This window comes from Rhea pennata, chromosome 19, assembly GCF_028389875.1.
Source record: "Rhea pennata isolate bPtePen1 chromosome 19, bPtePen1.pri, whole genome shotgun sequence".
In the NCBI taxonomy this organism is placed as follows: domain Eukaryota; kingdom Metazoa; phylum Chordata; class Aves; order Rheiformes; family Rheidae; genus Rhea; species Rhea pennata.
In genome coordinates this window covers 4,049,766-4,074,458 of record NC_084681.1, presented here as the reverse complement: position 1 = coordinate 4,074,458, position 24,693 = coordinate 4,049,766, and the positions used below count along the sequence as shown (strand labels likewise).

At 38.0% G+C, this 24,693-nt stretch overlaps 1 protein-coding gene across 1 annotated transcript in view; it reads right to left on the bottom strand.

Moving 5' to 3' along the window:
• PITPNC1 (phosphatidylinositol transfer protein cytoplasmic 1) overlaps positions 1-24,693 on the bottom strand; it is an 89,167-nt gene that overhangs the window by 35,915 nt on the left and 28,559 nt on the right. The window contains exons 4-6 of the mRNA XM_062591753.1: positions 8,575-8,723; positions 2,204-2,292; positions 1,584-1,591 (exon numbers count right to left, since the gene is read on the bottom strand). Of these exons, the coding sequence (XP_062447737.1) occupies positions 1,584-1,591; positions 2,204-2,292; positions 8,575-8,723 (246 nt within the window). The remainder of the gene's footprint in view (positions 1-1,583; positions 1,592-2,203; positions 2,293-8,574; positions 8,724-24,693) is intronic.

Genomic DNA, 24,693 nt, shown 5'->3' with positions numbered 1-24,693 from the left:
TGCTGATGTTCTTGAACATCTCACTAATTTTATCCCTTCTGCGGACCTTCACTGAAATGTGTTCCAGCTCATCAGATTAAATGCAGACCACCTCATGATTTAAATTTCTGGGTACTGCATTATTCTTTGGTGTTGACAATGTCTCAGGTATTGTGTTTCAAATTCAGACATAATTTTCTGTCCACTACCACCCCCTTCAGCATTCTTAACTGTCTCTTTCAGTAAGTTTCTTTGTTTTGGCTTATCTTTCTCCTAATGTATTCACTTCTCACATCTGAGTAATTTACTACAGTTCTGCTTCTCCATTTGTTGCCATAATATATTCCTTAGCCAATCTATACTAAAAACACAATTTAGATTTTGCATAATATAAACTTGATCCAAAGAAAATCATATTTAGTTTAGCCTCTGTATGGCGATATTTTTTAGTTCTCTAAAGGTTTTTCCTTTTCCTTCAAACCCTGTATGTTGAAAATGTAAACAGTTAATGAAAAAAAATCAGAATAGAAAACAAAGTGCAAGTAATAGACACCACTGCTACACAGCACATCACCTTCTCCTTCTAAAATTAGACCTGTTATCAAAGGGTAAAACCATAATGAATGTAAATTCTGATAGGCCCTACTGAAGATGGTATCTCACAATAATAGCTGAGAATCTGTCCTCTCCTTACTGCTGTCCATTATAGGACATAAGGGTTTCCCCTGATAATTAAAGGAATTTTACATATGAAACAATGCAGAATATATAACAGATATCTACAGTACATATTGGAAAGCAGGGTGGGGTACTTCAGCTATTCAAACCTGGTCATCACATTTTCAACTCTAAGTCTCCAGCTCTGAAATCTGAGCCTTTGAATCACTTTGTCTCTTCCACATTTATCACATAAGAATCTTTTCTCTCTCTTTATTCCTTACTGGTTTTAAAAAACTGCACAAACATTTTGAACATAGTAGAATTAACAAAATGAATAGATTATGTCTCATCTGTAGACAGAAGTTCAATCTAAGTCAAGGCTGGAGTTTCTGAAACAACCCTTTACCTGGAACTTCCTCGTCATCTTCCAAAGGTTGCTGAAAACTCAGGCCACCAGTACATGTAAAATATTTTTTTTCATGATTTATGCACTATATTTTGCCATAGTTCTGTTAGAGGGAATAGTTCTTTTTCCTGGGAACCAGGCCCAGATTATATTTAATTCTGTCTACAGATTGTACAGTTTCCCAGATGAACATTTTATAAGTTAATAAAACAATAAATAAAACAAAATCTGTTCTTATGTCTCCAAGTAATAACTAGAGCCTTATAAGCCTTGCCCCTTTTTATAGAAGTTTCTCTTTGTTACAGTTATTGACTAAACAATGTATTAAATTCTTTTAAAATGATTTTAAAAGTAAATAATTTATAGGATTCCCACAGAAATAGTTTGAAGTTAACCTTAAACTTCTTAAACAAATAGATGAAAAGTTCTACTACTGAATGCACTATTTATGACATTATGAAGGAATCAGTTTGGATTCCAGTACTATATTTTACATAATTATTGCACTCTTAGCATTAAAAGAGGAAGAAAAACTTACTGTGTATTCTGATTTCCAGTTGTCCATTTGTATGATGAGGGAATGATGAGGGAAAAGGAAAAAAAAAAAAAAGAAAAAAAGAAAAGAAATGTGAAACAAAACAATGATGCAAGATCCTTACAGTAAACACACAATAATAATCAGAATATTTGTGTCAGCTGATCTGCTGATTTACATTTAACTAAAGTCTATGGGACAATAAAGGGTATCAGTCACCACAGAATCTAAGCACTTGATGTTTTCTCTGCAAAGAGGAAATTGCATGGAAAAAAGACTCCGTTTTTTACCTACTTTCATTATTTGTCTATAATCATTATTTTCTGATAGCAATCAATACGAGAAGGAAAGATACATGCAGTTCAACAAGAGTTGAAAAAGAAGAAATCGCCTGGAAAAACGACTCCAGTTTTTACCTATTTGCTTTTTTTTTTTTTTTTTTTTTTGGTCTATAATCTTTATTTTCTGATAGCAATGAGCATGAGAAGGAAAGATATATGCAGTTCAACAGAAGTTGTAAGTATTCCTTAATATCTATGGCTCAGTATGTTACTTGAAGCTTTTGAAGATAAGCTTAGCTACTCAAAAAGGAAGACAGTTTTCATTTCTGCTTTATTTCTTACCTGTGATTGTATAAGGATAGTAATTCCAAGCCTTCTCTGTAACATAAAATATTTTGGGAACAACTGCTCTAGCCCAGCTAGGTAGTTTGCTGAAAATAAAAAGAAAATATAAAATTAGAACTTGTTTTGACTTACAAGAACTATAGAAAAAAAGATACTTGCCAAACAGGCTCACAGTTTGACAAGCATTTCACAGGACACAGCAATACTAAGACTCCACAACAGTATCTTTATCTCATGAATATACATCTCTGTCTCTGTTTCCTGCACAAGTATCTACGAAACCAAGTATGTGTCTTACCCCCTCAAAACGATCAATATGTTACCAGTGCAGTGACCTCTGATAAGAAGCAAAATGCCAGTTTCAAGGATTTATGGACTCAAACCTCTGGTTATGGAGAACTCAGCAGGTGAAACGATGCAAGGTGTCCCTATGTTAGAGCACTCCTCGCCACAAGGAGGCAATCTCTACCAAGAGGTCTTGAGTTAGTGCTTGATGCCAGCCTGCTTTGACTTTGATTCCATTATTTCTCCCCAGGGAATTTCTTCCTTGCTAGCACACAAACTTTTATGTTCAACTAACCCAAAACCTGAGGAGGTATTTTTTTCCCATACTACCAACACCATATCTTGATTATTAAGCTTTTATATTAAAAATAACACATTTCTCAAAACACCTCTGTGAGGCTGTCACATAGTATTAGTCCCGTTTTGCTGATATTGGAAATGTAAACCACAGAAGCAAAGAGAATTACTGGTACTGATGTCCTAACTCAGAGCGCAGTGCAATGGTACAGCGGCCGCAGATTAAGAATGAAAAGACATGGAGATGGATACATCACATGGTAAGATCATTAAAGGGTAATTAAAATCGTGTTAGTCAGGCCAAGCGCAGAGCAACCATCCAGCCTAAAACAGGATCTTAACTGAAGTAGACTTTCAAACTTCAAATTTCCAAGTTGTTGTATGTTCCAACATTTGCAACAGTTAGATAACTGCATAGCCAGAAAGTAAAATAACTCTCCAAAATTTCTGGGGAAAATAGAGTTTGGATTATTAAGGTTTATTTAACCATAATCTAGCTACGTATAAATATTGTATTTGACCAGAGACAAAATGCAGACATTAGCATATTATCAAAAAATTCAAGCTCAAGTGCGTTGACTTCTGCTCTTTGATGGCATTGCTCAAAGCCGGGTTCTTCTCTTTACACAAACCTTTCTTGTGTACAGTCTCTTAAACAACATTTTGTATACTGTGTATCAAACTTCATTGTATCAGATATTTTTAATGTTTATTTTGCCAGTCTCATGTCGCTTTCTCTGCTCCTTCCTTTATCCCTGCTAGACTTCACACTCTCTGATGCCTAAATATTAAGTACCCACAGATGAAGACTTCCAACTTCTGAGACCATACTCCAGCAAGAGAGAAGAGGCAGTAAGCGATTCTGAACTTTACAAAGGCTGACCCTAACAGTAGAAAATTTTACTAGTAATATCCTTGTTAATATACAACTGCCCATTTTGCAATTATTAGAGAATTTGCCAGTCTACCTGTCCTTGCTGGCACAGCATATCTGCAAAATGAATAATTTTATGGGCAAAACACACATGACACTCTGTTCACAGTCATGAATGCAGAATAATTCCTTTGAGGGTCCTTTCAAGAAAGAATGCTGAAACATAATATTTTCAGTTCAACAGTGTATGTATTTGTGGATCACATTCTCGTTTGGTTTATTTCTTCCTTCCCTAGATGAAGTTCAGTCTTCCAGCATGAAAGAAGGAAGTGTTTCTTAAAGGCATTCCAGCTGGACCCACTGGTAAACAAGACCCATTTTAAGAAATAAAATATTATCAGGCAAGAAAAGATAAATGAAAATAATGCACAAATCTTTCCAAGAAACCACTACTGAAATACAAACTTGGCTCTGATTTCTTCAGGACAGTTCAAAGAACTCCAACACATGAATGTAACAGGAGCAGTTTTCGATACTTAAAGCCATAAGACTGCAAATCGTTGCTTGTCCTGAACAGTAATGGAGGTATAAATATCATTAATTTTACTAAACTTATGTAGGCACTGATGACAGCAGCTCATTTATTGTTCATGAGCACGTTTCAAAACAGCCAGAATAGCCGCTCACAGCTGTGTGAAGCTGTCCAAGCCCATATGTTGCTGGTCTCCCCACAGTGACATTCCTGCAGCATTTGTGGTAGATTGGTGTCACAAGGTGTCCTATGGGTGGCTACAGAAACAAAGCAGACCTCCTGAAAAGCATGTGGGCACAACTTTAAAGCCCAGCTGCTTGCACATCATGTAAAAATTGTAACAGAATAAAAATGGGATATTTGGGCCAAGATCAGCTGTGCAAGCAGAGAAGGATGGCTGTTCCTGCCACTTCAAAGCCAAGACTGCTAAGCCAATAAACAGTTTCTTTACCTTTCTATCCATGAATTTAATCACAAGAAAGTTATTTATTTTAAACTCATGACTGGAAAGGTAAAGAATAAGGGAAATCAAGGCTTGTTAAAGCAGGGAAGAGAGATGGAGGGAAAAGTGTACACTCTACCTAACGTATGTGCTACTTTCCTCGGATTTGGCAAAGTCTTGCGGAGCTGCTGGTTCTCCATGAGATCTCCATCCTCCAAGCCCTCCTTGCTTTATTGAACTTGATGTTTTTTCTGGAGTCCTTTCATCCAGACACCATGCAGTGTTCAATATAGCTTGTGGGAAGGGCTGAGGTTATCCAGCTCAACACTGTATCAAGAGAGCTAGCCATAGTTTCATATTTTTCATTGGTTGTGTTCGCTGAAGGTACTTTTAGTGGGGACTTCTGTAGTTCTGTAGCACGAGGGCAATTTAGACCAGGAAGTGCATGAACACTTTACCTCTGAATTCATTCTGTTCGGCTTGTAGGATCTGGAACATTTGTTAAAAGCTGAGGATTCTGAAAATGTCTATTTAAATAGCAGAGTTTCCTGCTGTGACCCCAATGGTCATTGCTGCAGAAACAAGCAGTAATAGACAGTATTTGTATCAGTACATCTGCAGATGCATTACACCAACGGTAACACATCGTGCAGTGTGTACTTGAGATAAGCTCCTACACAGTCGTACGGGGGATTGTTTCATTTGAATAGCATAAACTCAAGGTTTCTGAAGGCACTCACAACAGACTCTTACAAGAAGGCTCTTACGAAGGGACTGAGTGTAAGTCAGGCAAAGAGGTGTTATAAGGAGGTAAGTTTTACCTGTAAAATGTCACTGCATGGATCAGTTCTGACACCTGCGAAGTCAGAGGTTCAACTAACTATCAGTCCTAAAACAATGACACCATTCTGCTAACAGCAGAAAAAAATGCATTATATTCCCTCATAAAAAAAAATGTTATAAATACAAATTTAAGTTTCTGCTGAAACATAATGGATAGATAATGGATAGATATAAGGGTTTTAGCCTCATAATACAGACCTGAAATAAATTGAAAATCAAAATTTTTTTAAAATACTTTTGCAGTGACCTGATAGAGAAAAGAACAATGAGCTGTATGCAGCTCATTTGCATGCAGTTGCATATAGATTATTACTTCTTATTTAATAAAATATTTCTTTGTCATAAACACGTTATGCTTAGGTCTTGTAAAGGTGTGCAGTAAGGAGCAAACACGCAGGCTGTCCTTGAATGGTCAGTATAATGACCACACGTAATTGTATTTGCTCTCTTAGGACATAGAGGGTGTCAGAGAGTGCAAACAAGAAACAGAGCCACATATCTCTACACCTAGTTACTGAATAGGACTGGCCCAGAACGAAGGGTAAAATGGAAACTATGCATCTGCTAGGGAGCTTTGGTGCACTAGGAGGGGAGGGCTGAGCATCAAAGATGAGGAGTTCAGTTTTGGCTGACTACTCTGCAATCCTTAATCCCTCTCATTTTTTTTTTTTTCAGATTTTCCTGAAAGAACAAATGTATTTTTTTGCAGACATTACTAATTCATTTGTCACTCACGAAAGAAGATTAAATTAAATCAGTCTTTACAGGAGCTGTCATTTCTACCACTTGAATCTATTTTTTCTTTTCTATTAGGATTCTTCTAAAATGGAGTTCATTTTAAATAAGCAAGCACTGTAAAATCACACTGTAACATTGTAATATTTTATCTCTCCAATTCAGCTAGCCTAATAACTGTATTTTGACCCTTTATTTCTTACAGCTTGTAAAAGCCTGGTATTTTGAAATTATTTGATTATAAATCAATATTACTTTTAAAATTCAATTTTTATTCTCATTATCAGACATTGGCTCTAATGCATTTGTGATTTTTTTAATATATACTTTATGTTATTATCAGTTTAGTTCTGTTTATATTCAGCCAGTGATGGGTTGTAAACTGAAATCACTGTGGTATCACAATTCAAAGATCATATAAAACCAAAGCTAGCAAAGCGAGTGAGTGTATCAAGGCAGCAGGCCCTGCAAGAAGAAAAGATGCTGGAAAGAACTGTACTGGTGTAAGGATTCCTGTTCCCCAAGGAAGAAACGATTCGAGGAAAACGTTTCCAGCACTGTGTATGGCAGCCAGGACCCTGAGTGCAGTTGTCCAGAGAGACTCTGGCCTCCCAGCAGAAGACATAGCTGCCTCAACTCTTGCTGATCCTCTGCCCAAAGCCTGAATAGTACTGCAACATCTGGTGGTATTGTGACACCAAGAACAGAATAATGAAAGATTCGGATGGCAAATTTGGTGATGATTACCGCAAAATATTTATAATCTATCATTAAACTGAGTAAGTCTGTCTTCAAACTTTAGCTTTAGATGAACTTCCTAAGTTGCTGTAAGCAAATGGGTCTTTGTCAATGTTTGTACCTGTTTTGGGGTATCAGACCCTTTGGTCCACTGCCTGCACTACCAGAAACAGAACGTTTCCCACGTGTTTCTTGCACATACTTTCTAGGACACAGCCATTGTAGATATTCTGAATTACTCCTAAGTGGTAATTCTGAATTCTTTCATCAGTGCCTAATGCCTTCTCTCTTTTTAGCATGAAGGAAAGAAATATCCAGAAACATCTGGGAGCTCTACAACGGGAACACATTTATTGATTTTTCCTTGCCTTATATCTAGTCTGTGAGAAAACAGGGTTACAAACACAATAACATTAAATGTTGGAGAAAGATACAATATTGAGCTGTGTGTGAGTGTGTGTGTATGTGCGCACATGTGCACTATTACCGGTGATTCAATTTAGCTTGAGTAAAGGTTAGATATGTCAGGAGCGCATTGGAGGAATAACTTGCAATGTAGAAGAAACAGCCATAGTGTTTCTATGCCCACTGCTGAAGGCTGAAGAGTATAAATGCTTAATAAAAGGAATAAAAGGCCCAGGGGAATAGAAGAACATCAGAAAAATAGCCGTATTCAATTAGATCAGCAGTAATAAAAATGGCAACAGATTGAGCAATATATTTCATAGGACATAAATACATATATGTTTTAAAACATCTCTGGCCTTTCGGTGTGGAACCATTGACCCTCAGCAATATAATTTCACCATAGAAAGAGACACATATTTCACTTTAAGAGATTACAGGACTTTTGGGAAACAAAAGCAATTTTTTCCATCATGTCTTTAAGTCTGTGATTTTGGTACAGAAAGTCATCATTGTGCAAGCCTGATGGTCATTCATAACGTCAATTCACTTTACTGAAGTCACCAAAAATAGGGTAGTGGCCTTGTAAAATTATTATGAAGTGAGACTCTCACTGTATCAAGACCCAGAAGGCTCACTGCTACCCTAAGAAATTCTCTTAAGTATGAACTAGAATGAACTGTTCTGAGTTTCTTTAATTTCAGTGCACTTATTCTGTGCTAACCTACAAGCTGCAGATGCTGATCTAGGAATTTTGATTCTAGCATGTTGAATCAATGAATTATTTTTCAAATACTTAAAAAATAATCATCGTGATTTTACTGTCAAGAAAAAAAAATGAGATCCCAAAACAGTTAAGGATTACAACCCTGACTGGTTATTTATCTTCAAGTTTTAAATGAGGTATAGGTAGGGAGACCATTCAGGTTAACTGAAGTTAATCAGCATTAGTGGTGTTTAGTACTTCCAGAAATCAGACACTACTAAACTCACTTAAGTAATTAATATGTAGAATACTCTAAAAGAATGGACAACTAATCTCTCTACTTCAAGTAATAGTTTTATCCTATCTTCCTTCCTTCTGCAGCTGCTAGGAAGTGGCATGTGTTCATGGGAACAAGTTTTATTTGAAACAGAAAGGCTATTGCGTGAAAGGGATATTCCTTGCAAATTATTATTACTGCCAATGCTGAGAGAAACAGTTTTCGTGTACTTGCCTGTTGAGATAGACTCGTTTTTCTGTTAGCTGACCATTGCCATAATTTGGATCTTCATAGGGTTCATTCTGCACCACCTCCACACCTTCACCTCGGTCACTCTGCTCATGGCTATGCTTGCTTATCATGTACAGCTGCCCAATTCTGTACTGCAAAGCAAAATCAAGAACAATGTAACAGCTTTGTGCAATACATGAGTATTCAAAAGCCAATGTCATACAATGATATAGGACTATCATAGAATCATAGAGTCAGTAAGGTTGGAAGGGACCTCTAGAGATCATCTAGTCCAACCTCCCCGCTCAGCAGGGTCACCTAGAGCATGTTAAGATAGGGTTGCATCGAGGCGCACCTTGAGTATCTCCAGAGAAGGAGACTCCACCACCTCTCTGGGCAACCTCTTCCAGTGCTCCGTCACTCTCACAGTGAAGACATTCCCCCTCACGGTCAGGAGGAACTTCCTGTGCTTCAGTTTCTGCCCGTTGCCTCTTGTCCTGTCACATGGGACAACTGAAAAGAGTTTGTCCCCGACCCTTGACACCCTCCCTTCAGGTACTTGCAGACATTGGTAAGATCCCCCCTCAGTCTTCTCTTCCCCAGGCTGAAGAGGCCCAGCTCTCGCAGCTGTTCCTCATAGGGCAGATGCTCCAGCCCTCTGATCATCTTCATAGCCCTACGCTGGACTCTCTCCAGTAGATCCATATCTCTTTTGTACTGGGGAGCCAAGAACTGGACGCAGTACTCGAGATGAGGCCTCACCAGGGCAGGATCACCTCCCTCGACCTGCTGGCAACACTCTTCCTAATGCACCCCAGGATACCATTGCCCTTTCTTGGCCCCAAGGGTACATATGTGCAAGTAAAAGATAGTTTGAGGGGGAAAAACAGTATTTTGAAACCTCGTTTAGACTTATGAGCCCAGGTCTTCTCATTATCTTATTAGTTTAAGTCCAAGGCAACACTAGTGCAAAAAATAACAAAAGCCATGTGCACACAGATGTATAGAAACAGGCCGGTCACAAATTAAGAATAAATAAATAATTAAGCTACCGCATCCACACGATGACATGCAAGAGGGCTATTGGTAGGTAACATCTAAAAACTCTGTGTTAGACAGAATTTTTCTGTCATGCCGACACGGTGCCAAATACTGGAGCGGAGCCCTGCAAGCAGATTCAGCCGAGCTATTGCCGATTCACAGAAACAGGGGCCTCAACGCTTAGAAAACACAGGTTGACTCCCAGTCCTTAGAACAAGAAGTTTGAGAAGAATGATTAGCAATATTATTAAACTAACTTTGAGCACTTAAATGATTCTTTTTATATAGATTCTCAGGTTACTTAGGAATCCCAAACCCAGGATGGTTAATCCAAAGTTGCTATTATAGAAAAATAAATTGTACCGACAAGAGCCTTTTTTTGTCGGTATATCTACTGCTATATTAGGGTTTTGGCCTCCATAGAAATGTAACAAAAAGCACATCCCTAGCACCTTCATTGGAAAAGATTTCAAGAGCAAAACTGTCCTATCCCATACATTTTCCAGTCTGGGATTTTATTCTCATTTAAGTCCCTTCCAAATTCTTGTGTCATTCTTGCAACAAAACTGTCCTTTGACATAACCAGTTTTCGCCATTTGGATTCATCTCTACCCCAAAGTAATATATTTAGGCATTTACATGCTAATCACTTCAATCACATCAATCACTTCAAATACAAAGAAGCAAACACAAAAGCCTAATGACAATCTGACCTCAGGAAAAAACTCCATGAGATTCTCATAGTTATTACATATTGTAATCAACAATTCTACCATCATAAAAAACTAAAATCCCAAATCAAAAGAGCAATTAGCTCAAAAAAAAAAAAAATCACAGGCCTTATTAACAGCTGTGAACAAGACAGTCCTAGCAAACAGGACCATGAGGAATAGGGCTGTGGAGGGTTCCTGGCCTGGAGCCCTATTTCATTCCCCCGCAGCAGACAAGCCACAACAGATGAGACGCGCAGGGCACACACTGTGCAGAACCACTGGCCTGGGGAGCAGGGATTTCCCTCCGCGTACCCGCCGACTGTGCAGAACGGCGTACAACCGCTCCTCCTTCCCTGAGCTTCACGCTACAGACACTACAGCAGTGAAGCAAATGATTCCTATCAAGCGTCTTTCAGCTGATAATCTCAAAATACTAAAAAATGCCTCAAGTATATAAAAAGGTTCCTTAAGGGCAAAAGGGTGCTGTAGGGGAGGGACAATGTACCTTGGACCTATTTTCTTTTCCTCTAACCTAATTAGACAATTTCAGTGGATTATTTTCCATTAGCTTTCTTTAAACACCTCCTCAGCCTTAAGAACATAAACCACTCTTAAACCTGTTAGAATTAGTAGAGAGAAGGAGGACTAGGGGGAAAAAACAGACAGTTGTCATAAAATTATTGAGTAACACACTGGTCAACTCAATTAATTGTGAAAACATGACTCCTGCAACATCTCTGCATAAGTTCTGGCAAGGCAACTTAAGAGCTGCCTGGAAATGTCAGTTATGCATATAATATTTCTTCCTCTCCTTTCTCCTCGTAACTGGAGAGAACTGATGGCCTCTTTTTCTCTTAGACTCATCACTCTTTCTCTTCACATCCCACATAACTCTGGAGAATCTACTCTCTCAATACGTGGAAGGGCTCCTAAGACATCCACTAGAATGGTAAGTAGAAGAACGTGACTTGAGCAATCAGATGTCAGCACTATCTCCTTCCCATATGCTCAGCTTTCTCATCTCCATTATCTTTTTCATCCAAAATGTCCCCATTTCAGAGATGATCCCTAAAATTATTTTTCCTGCTAATCTAGTTATCTTGATCTCTACTGAGATATGTATCTTCCTCCTTCTAATTATATTTAAACATTTTGTCCTAATCTTCAAGTCTCTAAAGAGCTCTAATTTTCACGCATCTACTTTAAATAGTTACATGAAGACTTGCTTTCTTTCCTTCACTAATAATAACACAGGCAAGGCAAAGTTTATAGATAGAGGTAGTATATTTCATTAGACCATCTAGTACAGCTGGAAAAAGCAGACAAACTTTCAGTTACGTGAAGCTGTTTTTCAGGTCTGAAATCAAAGCAACAAATTTCAAAGCTGAATGCAAGTTAAGAAAAAATGCTCTGCTTGTAATTAGGTATGTAGCAATTAGACCACCTGAGAGCAAAAATACTTTGTTCCTGTGGAGTAATAATGATGTTAGAAAAGAGGAGAGGTGATAAGGTGCTTATCTTCTAATAGAAAGAAAGAGATAATTAATTTACAGCCTGTGGAACATGAAAAGGTTAGTTGAGGAAAGGGAGAAAGAAATTAGTTTACCATAAGAGCAGTATCTCTACTGAGATCTCTACAGAGATTTGTTATCCCATAAAGTTATGACTTCTAGTTACCACAGACAACTCTGAAAAATGTTTTGTTTCCTAACTGCATGTATCACTGCATTCTTTGATCTCCTTCTTCCATGCAGTCCTTTGCAATTTTGCTCTCAATTGTAATGGTCAAATACATATACCTCAGTCTCTTCTGGATACATCTGACCAGAGACATTAGGAGGAATGCAAGCTCACACTGACAATCAGTGATGGGGTCGGAGTAAGGTATTCACTTACTCTAATATGAATCAGACCTATCGACCGATAATAACACTACATGTTTTGCTAACCAAGATTGCTATTCTTTCATGGACTCATACTACCAAAAACCGCTAGCAAAATACCAAATCACAAAGCCCATAAATCAGTGCTAGCACATGATTAAGAACGGATAGCGTGCATGCTCATGGCACCGCTCAGGTGATGATCAGCAATGCCAAGCAGAAATTGCTTGCCAGATGTTGCACAGTCTGCACTTAAAGAAAGGATCTACCTCTCCGATGAGACTCAGAATCACACACGCTCCAGTTCCACCTGTGCTCCCCAGAAGGTCCCCGAGGCAGCTCAGCTTCTCACCTGGGAGACTTGGAAGAAAACAGAAGGCGCTGCAACCTCCTACTGCTGCTCACCTCTCACTGGGCAACGACTTTCCATAGCCACGTACCTGACACGAGTCACGTGAAAATATCCACATTTCCTTACTATTGAACTGACTAGTCCTGCTAGGGAGCAGCTGTACTCTGCAACGGAGACACATGCTGATACGTACTTTAAAGTACGTATACTTTAAAGTATAATACAGCTTAGCTCCTTTGTGCAAAGCCCATTTGTTTTTATCTGGTTTATTACCTTTTAATGTCACTTTAGAACAGGATGGAAAAAAAAAGTTTAACTTCTAAAATTATAGTACTTCACCAAACTAGTGAGTATACAATTATCATTTCATATAAAATTTCTTTTTAAAAAGTATATATTTTTTAATTTATATGAATAAAATCCAAAACAAAGACTTACCTTTTAGAACGTTACGAAATTTAAAGGCCTGATAAAAGCCTTCACAGCTTTTTCTAAGTTCCTATCCATACTGTGGAGAAGTATCACCGAAGTAACATTTTACAGCACTAGATGGTAATCATTATTCCCGTAAGTGTAAACTGATCTGCTGATATTATTTATATTGCTCTAGTCACATCTGAATTTCTGTGTACCTAGCTGTAAAACAATTTTCCGAGCCTCATACTGTTTCAGTGGAAGTCAGCAGAAACTCATGCAATGAATTTTACCCGATCTAAATTTGGCTCTGGAGAAAAGCTCATTAAAAATATCTTCAGCTTAATAGAGGAATATTTTCTTCAATATCAGAGGAAGAACCTTCGCACAATTATTTCAATAAACAAATGTAATGGATGTAGAGTTATAGTCTTCCAAGGACATTGATGTGCAGCTTTTCTAGACTTAATGTTTCTCAACTCCTAATGAGCTAGATGTTGTCTCAGTGGTAACTTCTCTTTTCCTTCAACTGGCAGATGGTATTTGCCTCTTGGGAATTTAGTCACCCCAGAAACACAGCTTGTTAGCAACAGCATAATCATGGTCTATCTGATTCTGCTTAAAATTCCAAGTGAGATCAGAATTACTATTTTGCCTTTCTTGAGACAGAAAAAAATAAAGGGTCCACCTTATATATCTTTGATTCAGAGAACTCCCATTGCCCTCAATAGTACAATCTTTTTGTTAGATTACCTTGTTAGCAGCCCAATAAGAACAAATTAGGCTATAAATGAAATTTCCGCTTAGCCTCTACTAATATGGGGACTTCAGGTTTCAACTCTGCTGTAAGTTTTGTGTGAAAACAAGCAAATCCTTTAGGACTTTATCTATTCTCCCTTAAAATAAATGGGGAAAAATTGTTCACCATTCCAACTGACTTGGATTAAGTCTTTAATCTCTCTCAATCTTGGTTTATTTACAAAGTGATGGAATGTTTTTTTCTTCCATTCTTAGTTTTATCTGTCTACTGCAGGACATAAAAACCTTAGGACAGGTGGGGTTTTCTTTTCCCTATTTTTGTAGAGCATTTACATAAAGAGGCCCAAGCTTCAACTGCTAAAGAGACCCATGAACAGATACTCCTTAAAATTTTGACTTTAGTTTACTATGGCTAAATGACAGACTCAAAGTCACCTGCTCCTTGCCTCAGCCTCCTCCCAAAGGTTTGCCAAGGAAAACAGCCCTGCTGACCATTGCCCAGCTTTTGATCTAATACCAGTCTTAGAATACAGCCTTTCAAAATTCACATGCAATGCAGAAATAACATTCTCTCAAAGGAGATTTCATTCTGAAGTTATCCAAAATTTAATTTTTTTTACACCTGTCTGAAGCTCTTGCCTGAATGTTCTCAGAAAATGTAACAGATATATCATTGGCTTGATCTGATACAGCAATTCTTATATTCCAAAGAACTGTTGAATCCTTTCATCTACTTTTATTTTTCCGTAATTAGATTAAAGCATCAGGGACAGTGCTGCCATTTCAACTTACACAATTTATTGTTGTAAGCCAGCAGTTAGATCTCTCCCTGCAGTTAGAAGCCTGAAGCCAGGAGATGCTGGATGTCTTTTATACCTATTAAAGTTAATGGTTGTTGAGAGTACTGTACTCTGACAGTGGAAAATATTTCTCACACAATGAATCATGCTAAAACATGCCAGTGGCTTCCAGTCCTGTTCTCAGGAAATCACAAAGGTGAAACAGAAAGAAGGAAGAATTACAGCAGCAACAAAACTGAAAGAGATTTGTATTCATGCACAGACACGGATCCAGCTACGGATAAAGGGCAAATTCTGCTTCCTTTGATAGCAACGTGAGTTTTGTCATTGTCCAAAATTTACTTCTAGCAACCAAATAAAATGGACCGACTTCATCCTCAACTGAATCTAGCTAACCCTACTGCAATAATTCTGTATGAATCCAATGGCAGTATAGTAGGAAGCTGCTTAGGTACTTCTGATTTATAGAATGATGTTTGATTAAAAAACCCACCATTTAAAATTGACTGATAGGTTTCTGATTTGTTTTCAAGTCATAGGCTTTGGAAGACAAGTGTGTTCCCTACTGAATATGTTTCAAGACTTCCTTCTGGCAGCTCTGCTATTATACGGTCTAAAGTCTCACTTAGAATGCTAGAAAAGAAGGGGACAAATGAATGCATATTCCAGTTCTGCAAACTTACCTTCATATAACTCTGCTAAAATTTCACCACATCTCTATATGACAATCTTAATATCAGCTTATTTTACATTTCTTCTAATATAAAAAGATTAATAGGAATATCATGTAGCAATGTACAACAATTTCCAAGTTATGATTATTTAAAACAACTTCTGATCATTCCTCAAAGTACCACCAATGAAATGAGTAAGTATTGTGATCCCCAGGTAAGTTACTTGTCCAAACATGCACAGTCTGTCATTCTAAACTCTCTCTCTTAAAAGCTGTTTTAAAGAGATATTTTGTGTCTGGGATAAGTTAAGGGAAAATACACTTGCTTGAGTAAACATCTTTATTTTGGAGGATATATAGGAGTTTCCTATTGCATTTTTTTAATGTTAAAAAGCATTATTTTCAGGTCTTAACTAAGACCTATGCCCCACACTGCCAGGTTTGTACCCAAATATAATGAAAGATTATTCATACATGAAGAGTTTATGGTTAGATACAGGACACAGGCAAAAGAAACATTATCCTCATTTTGTATTTAAATAACTGAAACAGAGATCAAATGAATACCTCAAGCTTAAAAAAAGATATCTGTGATACAGTAAGGAACTTAACCTTGATCTAGTGATTCCAAGCTCAGGGCTTTCCTCACAAGACACACTTGTAAATCTTTTTCAATTCTAAACCACTTATCCAGAAGTGCTTTTTCTTATTGCATTCACTGACTTCATATGTAATTTTTCATATTATTATCGTTATCGGACATCATTCTGTTGGCCGTCTGAAGTGGCTGAAGCCTAATGCACCCCCACGGTCAGCTGTGGTTCCTGGAGAGCCCTCCCATGCTGGCAATAGTAACACAGGCTGAAGGATGGAGCACCAAGACTGTGCCTTCTGGTAGCCACCCTCGTGTAGATGATGAGTCACAGTTATTAAGAATAATTTAAGAAAATCTTTTCCATGACACAAGCTCCAGGTTCTGACAATGTGATTTGTTTTCCTTGCTATTAACATTCCTAAATTGGTTTTAACTAGCATAGAGGAACGTACAATGTGCTAGTAGCTGATGTTTCCTATACTGTCAGATTTGCTTGGCTCCTACCAGGCCCCCTTTCTGCATGGCCTTTCTTTTCAGCTGTCATTTTCCCTCCTGACTCTCTGAGCTATTACTCTGCAAGCAAGAGAAGGGCACACCTCTCTTGCCTTACAGCATACGTTATCCACCACCTCAAGGTTTTACTACAGGACATTGTCTATAAAAGGAAATGTGGCTTTTCTGGAAAACACCTGCTTACAAAGTAAGCTCCAGATTTTAAAACTTGTCACGTAAATCGGACAGACTTGAAATTATCACACTGTTAGACAATCTGCTGCCACTGAAACAAGCATTCTCTTTGCCTAGACAGTCATACGCAGGAAGAAGATAAACTCTCATTATGAATGAGAACTTAGAAGTCTCTTATGTTGCACAACTTACCAGTATGAAAGTAGCAGTTTATAATCCTAAAATAGCTGTTTTCTGCTAAAATGGCTACACTGTGGAGTAGGGTCATGCGAAATGAGTACTGCTGGTTTTAACTGCTGGGAAAATCTGCAGAGAAAGCACGAACAGCAGAGAGCGAGCGCAGAAGGCTGGGGGGGGGGGGGTTGCAGCCCAATGCACCGCCTTGCAGAGATACCCAGGCTACCACTGCACTGGCATTAACTCTCATGTAGTCCAGTTGAAAAGCAGTATATATTAATATATGTGGATTCTAACACATTATTTGACTTCTAGTATATAAGCTAAGATGTTCAGAGCAAACTAGGCACCTTTGCACTGCATTCACTTTGCCACCTGGGAATACCCGACCTGCAAAGAAGTTTTTATGAGTTACAGAGTTATTCTGAAGTGGCTGTCCCTGAGGCACAAATAGAATACTAGAAAGTAGCTCCAAAAGAAAAAGTAGCTTTCTAAAATATTGTCTTCAAAAGCAAAACTATTTTTACCTTTGCAAAAAGTCAATTAGTCTTCAGAAACAACGGAGTGGACTCATTACAAGGAGTAACACCAAAAATCTGCAAGACTAACTTTATCTGATTATGGTGGGGTGCCACAGTTAAAATCACAAAGCTAGTTGTATCTAAAACCATCCTCTCTACCATAACACTCTTTTATACCGCTTTTTAAAGTAGTTCCAAGGGTCATTTTATCTTAGGGTTAAATCATATTACAGATGCAGTTTGTCTTGGAAACAAAACATAAAATAGCAGGCAGGAAAGCAAAGTGTCAGACCCTCTGTGAAAACTATCATTACTTCCTGATGTATGAACCAAATCCATATATGTTTGCAAAAAACTGTTATGGTAAATCAGTGGGTTGAGAATCAAGGAAAGTTTTGTGTCTTAGAGAATTATTCACTCTAGAAGTTGAATATTTTATTCTGAATTTTATTTATTTGGGAGGTGTGCCCATATGTCACTCCATGAAAGAGGAAAATAACTACTAACAAGAGTGAATATAAAATAAGGTTATTTTCAGAAGGTTATTTTGTCTGCAGGTGAATTTACATGATGTAGCCCCATGACTGCTCAGGACAGGAATCTGTATAAAACTTCCCCCACCATCTGAGAAGTAAAGACTACATTTCTGGCAAAATGCTGGCCCACTTGCAGGCTGTCCATTGCCTGAGCAGGGTAGAAAGGAGGGAACTCACCTTGCCCGTCTAATGATTTGCCTGTCTAGTGGCACTGAGGATAAACTAAAGCTAAGAGTGTGGGGTTTTAATTCATGCTGATGGCTGAACTCACAGACTAAGTTGTAAGGAAGGCAAGAGCACTTACTAAACTAGTATACAATGAATGGTTTAAAGTAACGTTTTGATTAAAAACAAACAAAAAACCCCAGCCATATGAACAAGTTTTCTGGAAAGCTTTAGCAGTAAGGCTATAATAACCACTATAAACATCCAGTCCTGAGATCTGAATGGAAACATGATGCAACGCTGTGATCCTAGAGCTTAGAAAACCATGCAAGTCACATAGGGCTATAGATGTAACTTACACTAGTTATAAATAAAAAAAATCTGACTAGTTAAGATTTAGAGCTGAACTTGAGATTTTTCTTTCAACTAATTCCTGCACGCATCTGCGACTCGTGCTACATTACACATCCGCTGACTTGCATCAGCAGCATTCTTCAGTACTGCCCAGATCCGCGGCAGCAAGCTTTTGTAGCCTCACAGGCAGACGGTTGCAGCAGGAATGGTTGACTTTGTATGCTGTGAAGTGCAATTCCTACTGCTTTTGTGTTTGCTTTGCCTTTCAAGGAAAAAAATTATATCCCTGAATTAATTTTTCTGTTACAATTCTTCTGAACAATTGGGCAACAGCTGTATACATACATATAGTTGTTGCCCAACTGTCGTTCTAAGAACTTTATACATATATATACGCACACACACATATATACATACACATATATGTATAGGCATTATAAGAGAGGTATAGTATTTTCAACTAAAGAAGCACATTTTACACATTTAAAGTAAAAATACTCTAAATTTGCAGTATTCTGGCACATTAAAGACAATCAAAATGAGTTACATTGAAATCAGTAGGAGGAGGTTCAGACCGGCAGTTAAGCAGTGTACCACAGTAGTCATTTCAATTTCCACTGAAATGAAAATTAAATTGCAAATTTTCAGCTTACAGCAATATGTTTTGCCAAATATAGCTCATGTCCTGTTCAAATGCTAGTAATTTTGTGTTCCTGCACCAGCTGTGCTATTGAAAAAGGCCAGCTGTTTATTCTGGGTGTACAAACTCATACAATTTTTAAGAATCATTTTTTATTAACAATATTTTGCTGTAGTCAGTTAAATTTTTCAGCAGTTTACACTATGTGCTTTTTATATAATTACCAGTAATACTCTACTACTTAGATCCATGAAGATACAGATATTTCTACAAAGGATGTATATAAATTTTCAAGACTCAAAAATGTCCTCTGTTCAGAAAAGGAGAGCACAGTTAAAAGAGGCTTATTATGTTCTTTGACCAATTAAAACTAATCTCTCTGTAACGCATACTGAAACACTCCTATCTGTTGTTCTCTCTTTATGAATACCTGTCTCCGATCAAGCTATGAATATGTCATGCCTTTAACTGCAGTTTATTGCATCTCAAACATAATTCATTTTGCCTTTCAGAACATATCTGGTTCAATAACTATCAAATACTATTGACGTACTTTCTAAGTCAATACAAAAGCAAATTTTATTTGTTAAATACAATTCATCATGAGATTCCTTGTAATTAATTTGAAGACTGAAGTTCAGAGAGCGGTTTATTAGATCTCTTTAAATTTTTACTTAGAATTAAGTAAAATGAAGTAAAACTTCAACACAATTTTTGTAGAGTTTGCTGAAGTTCTTTTAGTAACCCAAACACTTTTTCTGATATTCCTGGAAAATACTGCTTCCATTTCAGCTAATCCAAGAAAGGTCAGAATGGAAAAGTGTAGGCTTCCTTCTTGATGAATCTCTTCTCTGCCACTAATCTCTTTTCAGCAATACGCACCAGCCCTACATGCAAGGTGACACGTGAATCCATATTTCCTCCAGTGGAAAGTGCCGTTATTCTCCCCGTAGAACAGCTTGCACAAGCAGGAGTGACTTTGCTCACCTAAACCACGTCGTCAGTAGGTGAGGCTCAGAGCAGCAAGGCTGCGAAACACGTATCAGAACGCTGGAGGTTATTCCCACCTTCCCCAGGCAACCCAGCACGTGCATTTTGCTATTCTTTAAGCTCCCTGTTTTTGGAATAGGTTAACAGTTTGCTTTATTAAACCAGGCAGCAAGAGCTCTTTATGTTTTTTCCATTAATATAAACTAGATTTGTGGGAAAAGATGAAATTAAACTTGTTTTGAAGGCATTTTTGCTGGCTAGAAACAGGAAACACTGTGGAGAACAGTAGTAGCCAGACAACGGAAAACACGCAACGTGTGAGCCACAAAGCTGAGCCTGACCACTGCCAAAATGTAGAAGGATATTTTTTTTTTAATTCAACTCATTTTAAACCTGGAATATTTAGAGCTGCATATATCCTTTGACCCTTTCAAAAGTCAAGAGAGTGCTGAAATGGAATTCAGAGTTAACCTTATCTTTAATTATAAATGGACCAAACACGTGTCTATTCATATTTGTTAGAAATTATTTTTCTCTTTCTGCATGATTAATGGTAATTACTTAATGTATTAGTAGAACTTCTTTCCCCCTCAGGCTACTTTTCTCTAATTACTCTTCTTCAGTAATTATTACTCATTTTTTATGACTTATACAAAATCCCTCATATCAAAAACCTCAACTTTCTAGTACAGAGAATTTGATGTTTTCAAAAAAAAAAAAGAAAGAAAAAAAGTAAATTTTGAATTTAGAAGCACCAAAGAAACTACAAAGGATTCCATAAACTGTCAGAATCACAGAGAACAAAAATTCTGTAATTATCTTTTATGGGAAAGAGGTAAATTCCTTATGATTTATTTTAGACAAATGAATTCTGCTCACAAATATCAAAAAAGGAGAACCTTCTTAGGGTACACAATATTAAATAAAAAAAAAAAAAATCCAGGGTCAGAATTTAGTACTTTCTATTTTACCAGCCGAAGAATCAAGACAAATCCAGCCTGTCTTCTGATGTTTTAATCAGAAGAAAATGAAGCAGAAAACTTTGGTTTGCTACTTTCAATGAAACAAAAATACATTCACAATCAAATTAAATATGCTGGGCTATCAAAACATTTCATCTCACTTCTAAAATAAAACTGATCTTAATTCAATTTTTAAAAAGCACTAATTTTGTGCCTGCATTCTGAGGATAAAAATAGATTCAATTCTGTGTGTGCAAGTATTTGAGAACCTGTATAGGTCACTCCTGTATCTTTGCATCTGGCCTCTAGATCATGATGGTGAAGATATTATTTAAGACCATTTGATGAAAGGAAGTATATAAGAGCAAAATTTGAATTATGTAAGACAAAAATGGAGACATACTTTCTTCTTAATTCTCAGATTTGTAAGACACACTGAAATCGCAAACTAACAAAAAGATAAAATTCTGCCATTTAAAGTTCATTAGAATAAGTCTTAAATTATTTGCTTGCTATCAATTTATGGAAAGCCAAAACTACAGGCAAATAAACTCTTGGGCAAGAAACCTGCAGACCGCTGCAGAAGGTAAACGCAACGGCTCGCGCCGGCTGCGGAGCGCCTACGCGGGCGAAGCGAGGCTGCGAGGGACAGCCCGCGCCTGCCGGCTCTCGGCTTTGTCCACACCGATCACAGAATACATCAGCTGCCACTGAAAACTTTGGCGCCTTGAAAGTGCAAGAGCTTATTGCAACATACAATCTTACACTTTCCAGCATAGCAGAGAATGGAAGCTCGTATGTAAGTACAAATAAAATTCCCAGGAAGGACCATGTTCCTGACCAACCGGCAGGCTCTAAAGCTTCCAGATCACCAACTAACTTGTAACTCTTTAAGTTGCAGACTTAAGAACCAACAGTTCAAACATCCCCCAAAGCTTCACACGGGTAAAATATATAATTATAAGGATATACACAAAATGATACATACCTTTCTAAAGGGAGTTGCCCAAATCAGCAGAGCTATGGTGACCTTGCTAGGGTTAAATGGAGTATGATTTTTGGAGCTTATGTAGGAAATAAGTATCTCCATATTCCATGGAAATATTTGTTCTCCTGTTATACAGGAGTTACAATCAGCAATCTATCAGTGAATGCGTGGAGCGTGTAAGCAAATCCAGAATAACAAGTGGAGCCTTGGCAATGTAACAGGGAACTAGAAAAACTGTTATAAAAAGCACAAAACAGGACAGGTATTTCCACCATTCCCACGCTGGATGTCACCACCAGCAATATGGATCACCAGGGACAGCAGCAAAGTGAGTAGCTCCTGGGTCTATGCCGGGCTATGTGCTATTCCGAAGCTTGTCTACCACAAGAGATAGCAAGCCAGTATATAAGTATTTGCAAGTGGAAATATTTTTCTTTCAGTCCCAAAGAATTTTTTTTGATATCCAAACTTCCTGCTGCAGGGAAGTTTCCACGCAAAAGTCCACCTAAGCTGGAACAGCTCCTGCTGAAGTCAACAGAAAGACTCGCTTGTTGACTCGAGGGCTTTGTGCGTAAGTGAACAAACGGTTTTTTCTGCACTTTCTACTACAAAGTTAACCACTTCCTCATTAGTTAGAGCCAGCTGCGTCATTTGGAACGCATCCTTTGGGTATAATAGTTCATGGTGCACGGTAGCACCAGGGAATAAAGCTGAAAACCATAACAACAAAATGTATAAATAGATAAGATCTTTTTGCAGAGAACCTGGTTTTCTTTCCTACGTACCCACGGCACAGCGCCCTGCAATAACCACGTGATTACAGTTTATGTAAGTACTCTGGGCTGTTATCTGCTGTCAAAGGCATGTTCATAACTGAAAACATATAGCTCAAAGACTATGTGCATACGTACTGTAAAAAGTCAGTTTGTACAAAGTCAGAAGACTAATCTAGTGTTTTACTGTAGACTTCACTAACTGAGGAGGGAAAAAAAACAGAAAACCAGGTTTAGTCTAAAAACCCAGTTAGAAAGAAGCTCTTAAATTGTATCAGCACTTCCCTTCCAGCTACCCCATGGCCTTCTACTACCCAGAAGACAAACCCTCAGCAAGTCAGTGGTTCACACCTGTACTACGGAAGTGGTTGCAATAGCAATGGCAACTCAGTGAAAGCTCTGTTTAGTAGGCTGGTGTATTCAATAGCACGCATACAGAGCAGGCAGCAAGAATACCAACTTGTTGCTGGCTGGCAAAGCTTGACCTTCCACTACTTTGTCAGCTGCTTTTTCAATAAACCTGTTACTTTTCATAAAAATAATGAATTCAGAAAAGTTCAGAGAAGTATACAGGCCACATACACCCAGCTAAAAAGTAAATAAATAAATGCATAAAAGCCTACTCTTTGCCTGAAAGGATGATACAGAGAAATCTGCTGCCATAACAGGTCACGACTACGTCCGAGTGCCAGTTACGGGCTTGGCTGTGGGACGAGCTTGCAGCGTCACTGCTCTGGAGCCCGGCGGCGGCCTTGCTGCGAGCCCCAGCGCGGACAAGCAGGGCGACGCGCGCGGAGAGCTCCGGCACGTGCAGCGCGATCCACGTGTGCATGCCAGGAGTTACAGGCCTCCATCCTGGAAGTTTAGACCCAGTTGGCTATATTAAGCCTGTTGTGCACCCATTCTCTCATCGCGATTCACAGTAGCTAACCAGTATTATCTGTCTGCCCAGACAAGTCACGCCAAATAAACTGCTAAGATACACAAATAACCTTACTTTATGGAGAATTAGCAGTCCAGAAATTACAATAAAATACAACAGATACTGCACTGGTCTTGAAAATGATATTTAATTAATGCCAAAAGAAAAACAAATCAAAACCAATACTTTGATTGTAATTTATTTCTTTTAAATTTAAATTGTAAAATCAGTAATCATATTTTAAAGCACTTAAGATGTTTAAAGTGAAATCTGGAACTAAGCTCGATACAAAAAAGAACTTAGTGTTGCAAAACAAAGATCACTCAGGGAAAGGAAAGATGCAAGACTACGCATTCAAAGCTGCTGGATGACAATACTGTGTTTTCACCTCATTTTCCCATGGAACTTAGTGATATTAAAACTACAGAGTCTGGGAAGCATGACTGATTTGTTGGTTTATTTTCATATTTTTTCAGTAATTTCTAACAAACACACAATGACCATCAACATAGAATACAGAAGCATAGCTCTGACAACCAACCAAGCCTTCCAAAAGAGCAAGCAGTGTGCTTAATTCAATTTAATATAGCGAAGGGCCAGAGCTCTTCTTCTACAGCTCAGCGCATTTCTGCTGCCTAATTCCTTCTGAGCTGCTGAGAACAAACTAAAAAAAAAATGTCTCATAGCACCAGAATTATGAAGTGTGGAAGAAAGTGAAGTCAGAGCTTCAGCCTTGAATTTTTCTTTGCAGGTTTTTGCTACATCATCTGCCCATAATGCTTTAACCAACCCCAGAGAATTCCACATACGTGAAACGTAAGTGTTAAATAATTCCCTCCAAATGATGCACAACTGGCAGAGCGGGCTTTTATATCAGTTCTCTGCCTTCCTCAATATTTTTAGGTATAGTATATGTTAGGGAGAAAAAGGATGATCATATGGCACTACAGATCTGATGGCCTCTTGGTGGCCTCCTAAGCACGATTTAGAAAACTTTCCGGGCTGCACTGGCGACAGAGCGGTTATCAGAATCAGATGACTGTAGTTGGCTCCTTGAAGGTCACTTAGCTTTCTGTGCTAGACAGAGCGCACGCAAGGCAGAGAACCAAGCTTTCGGCACACTGCCTTAATTTGATAAGGATGTTCTCTTAAAAAGACCGTATTTTTTTTTACCATG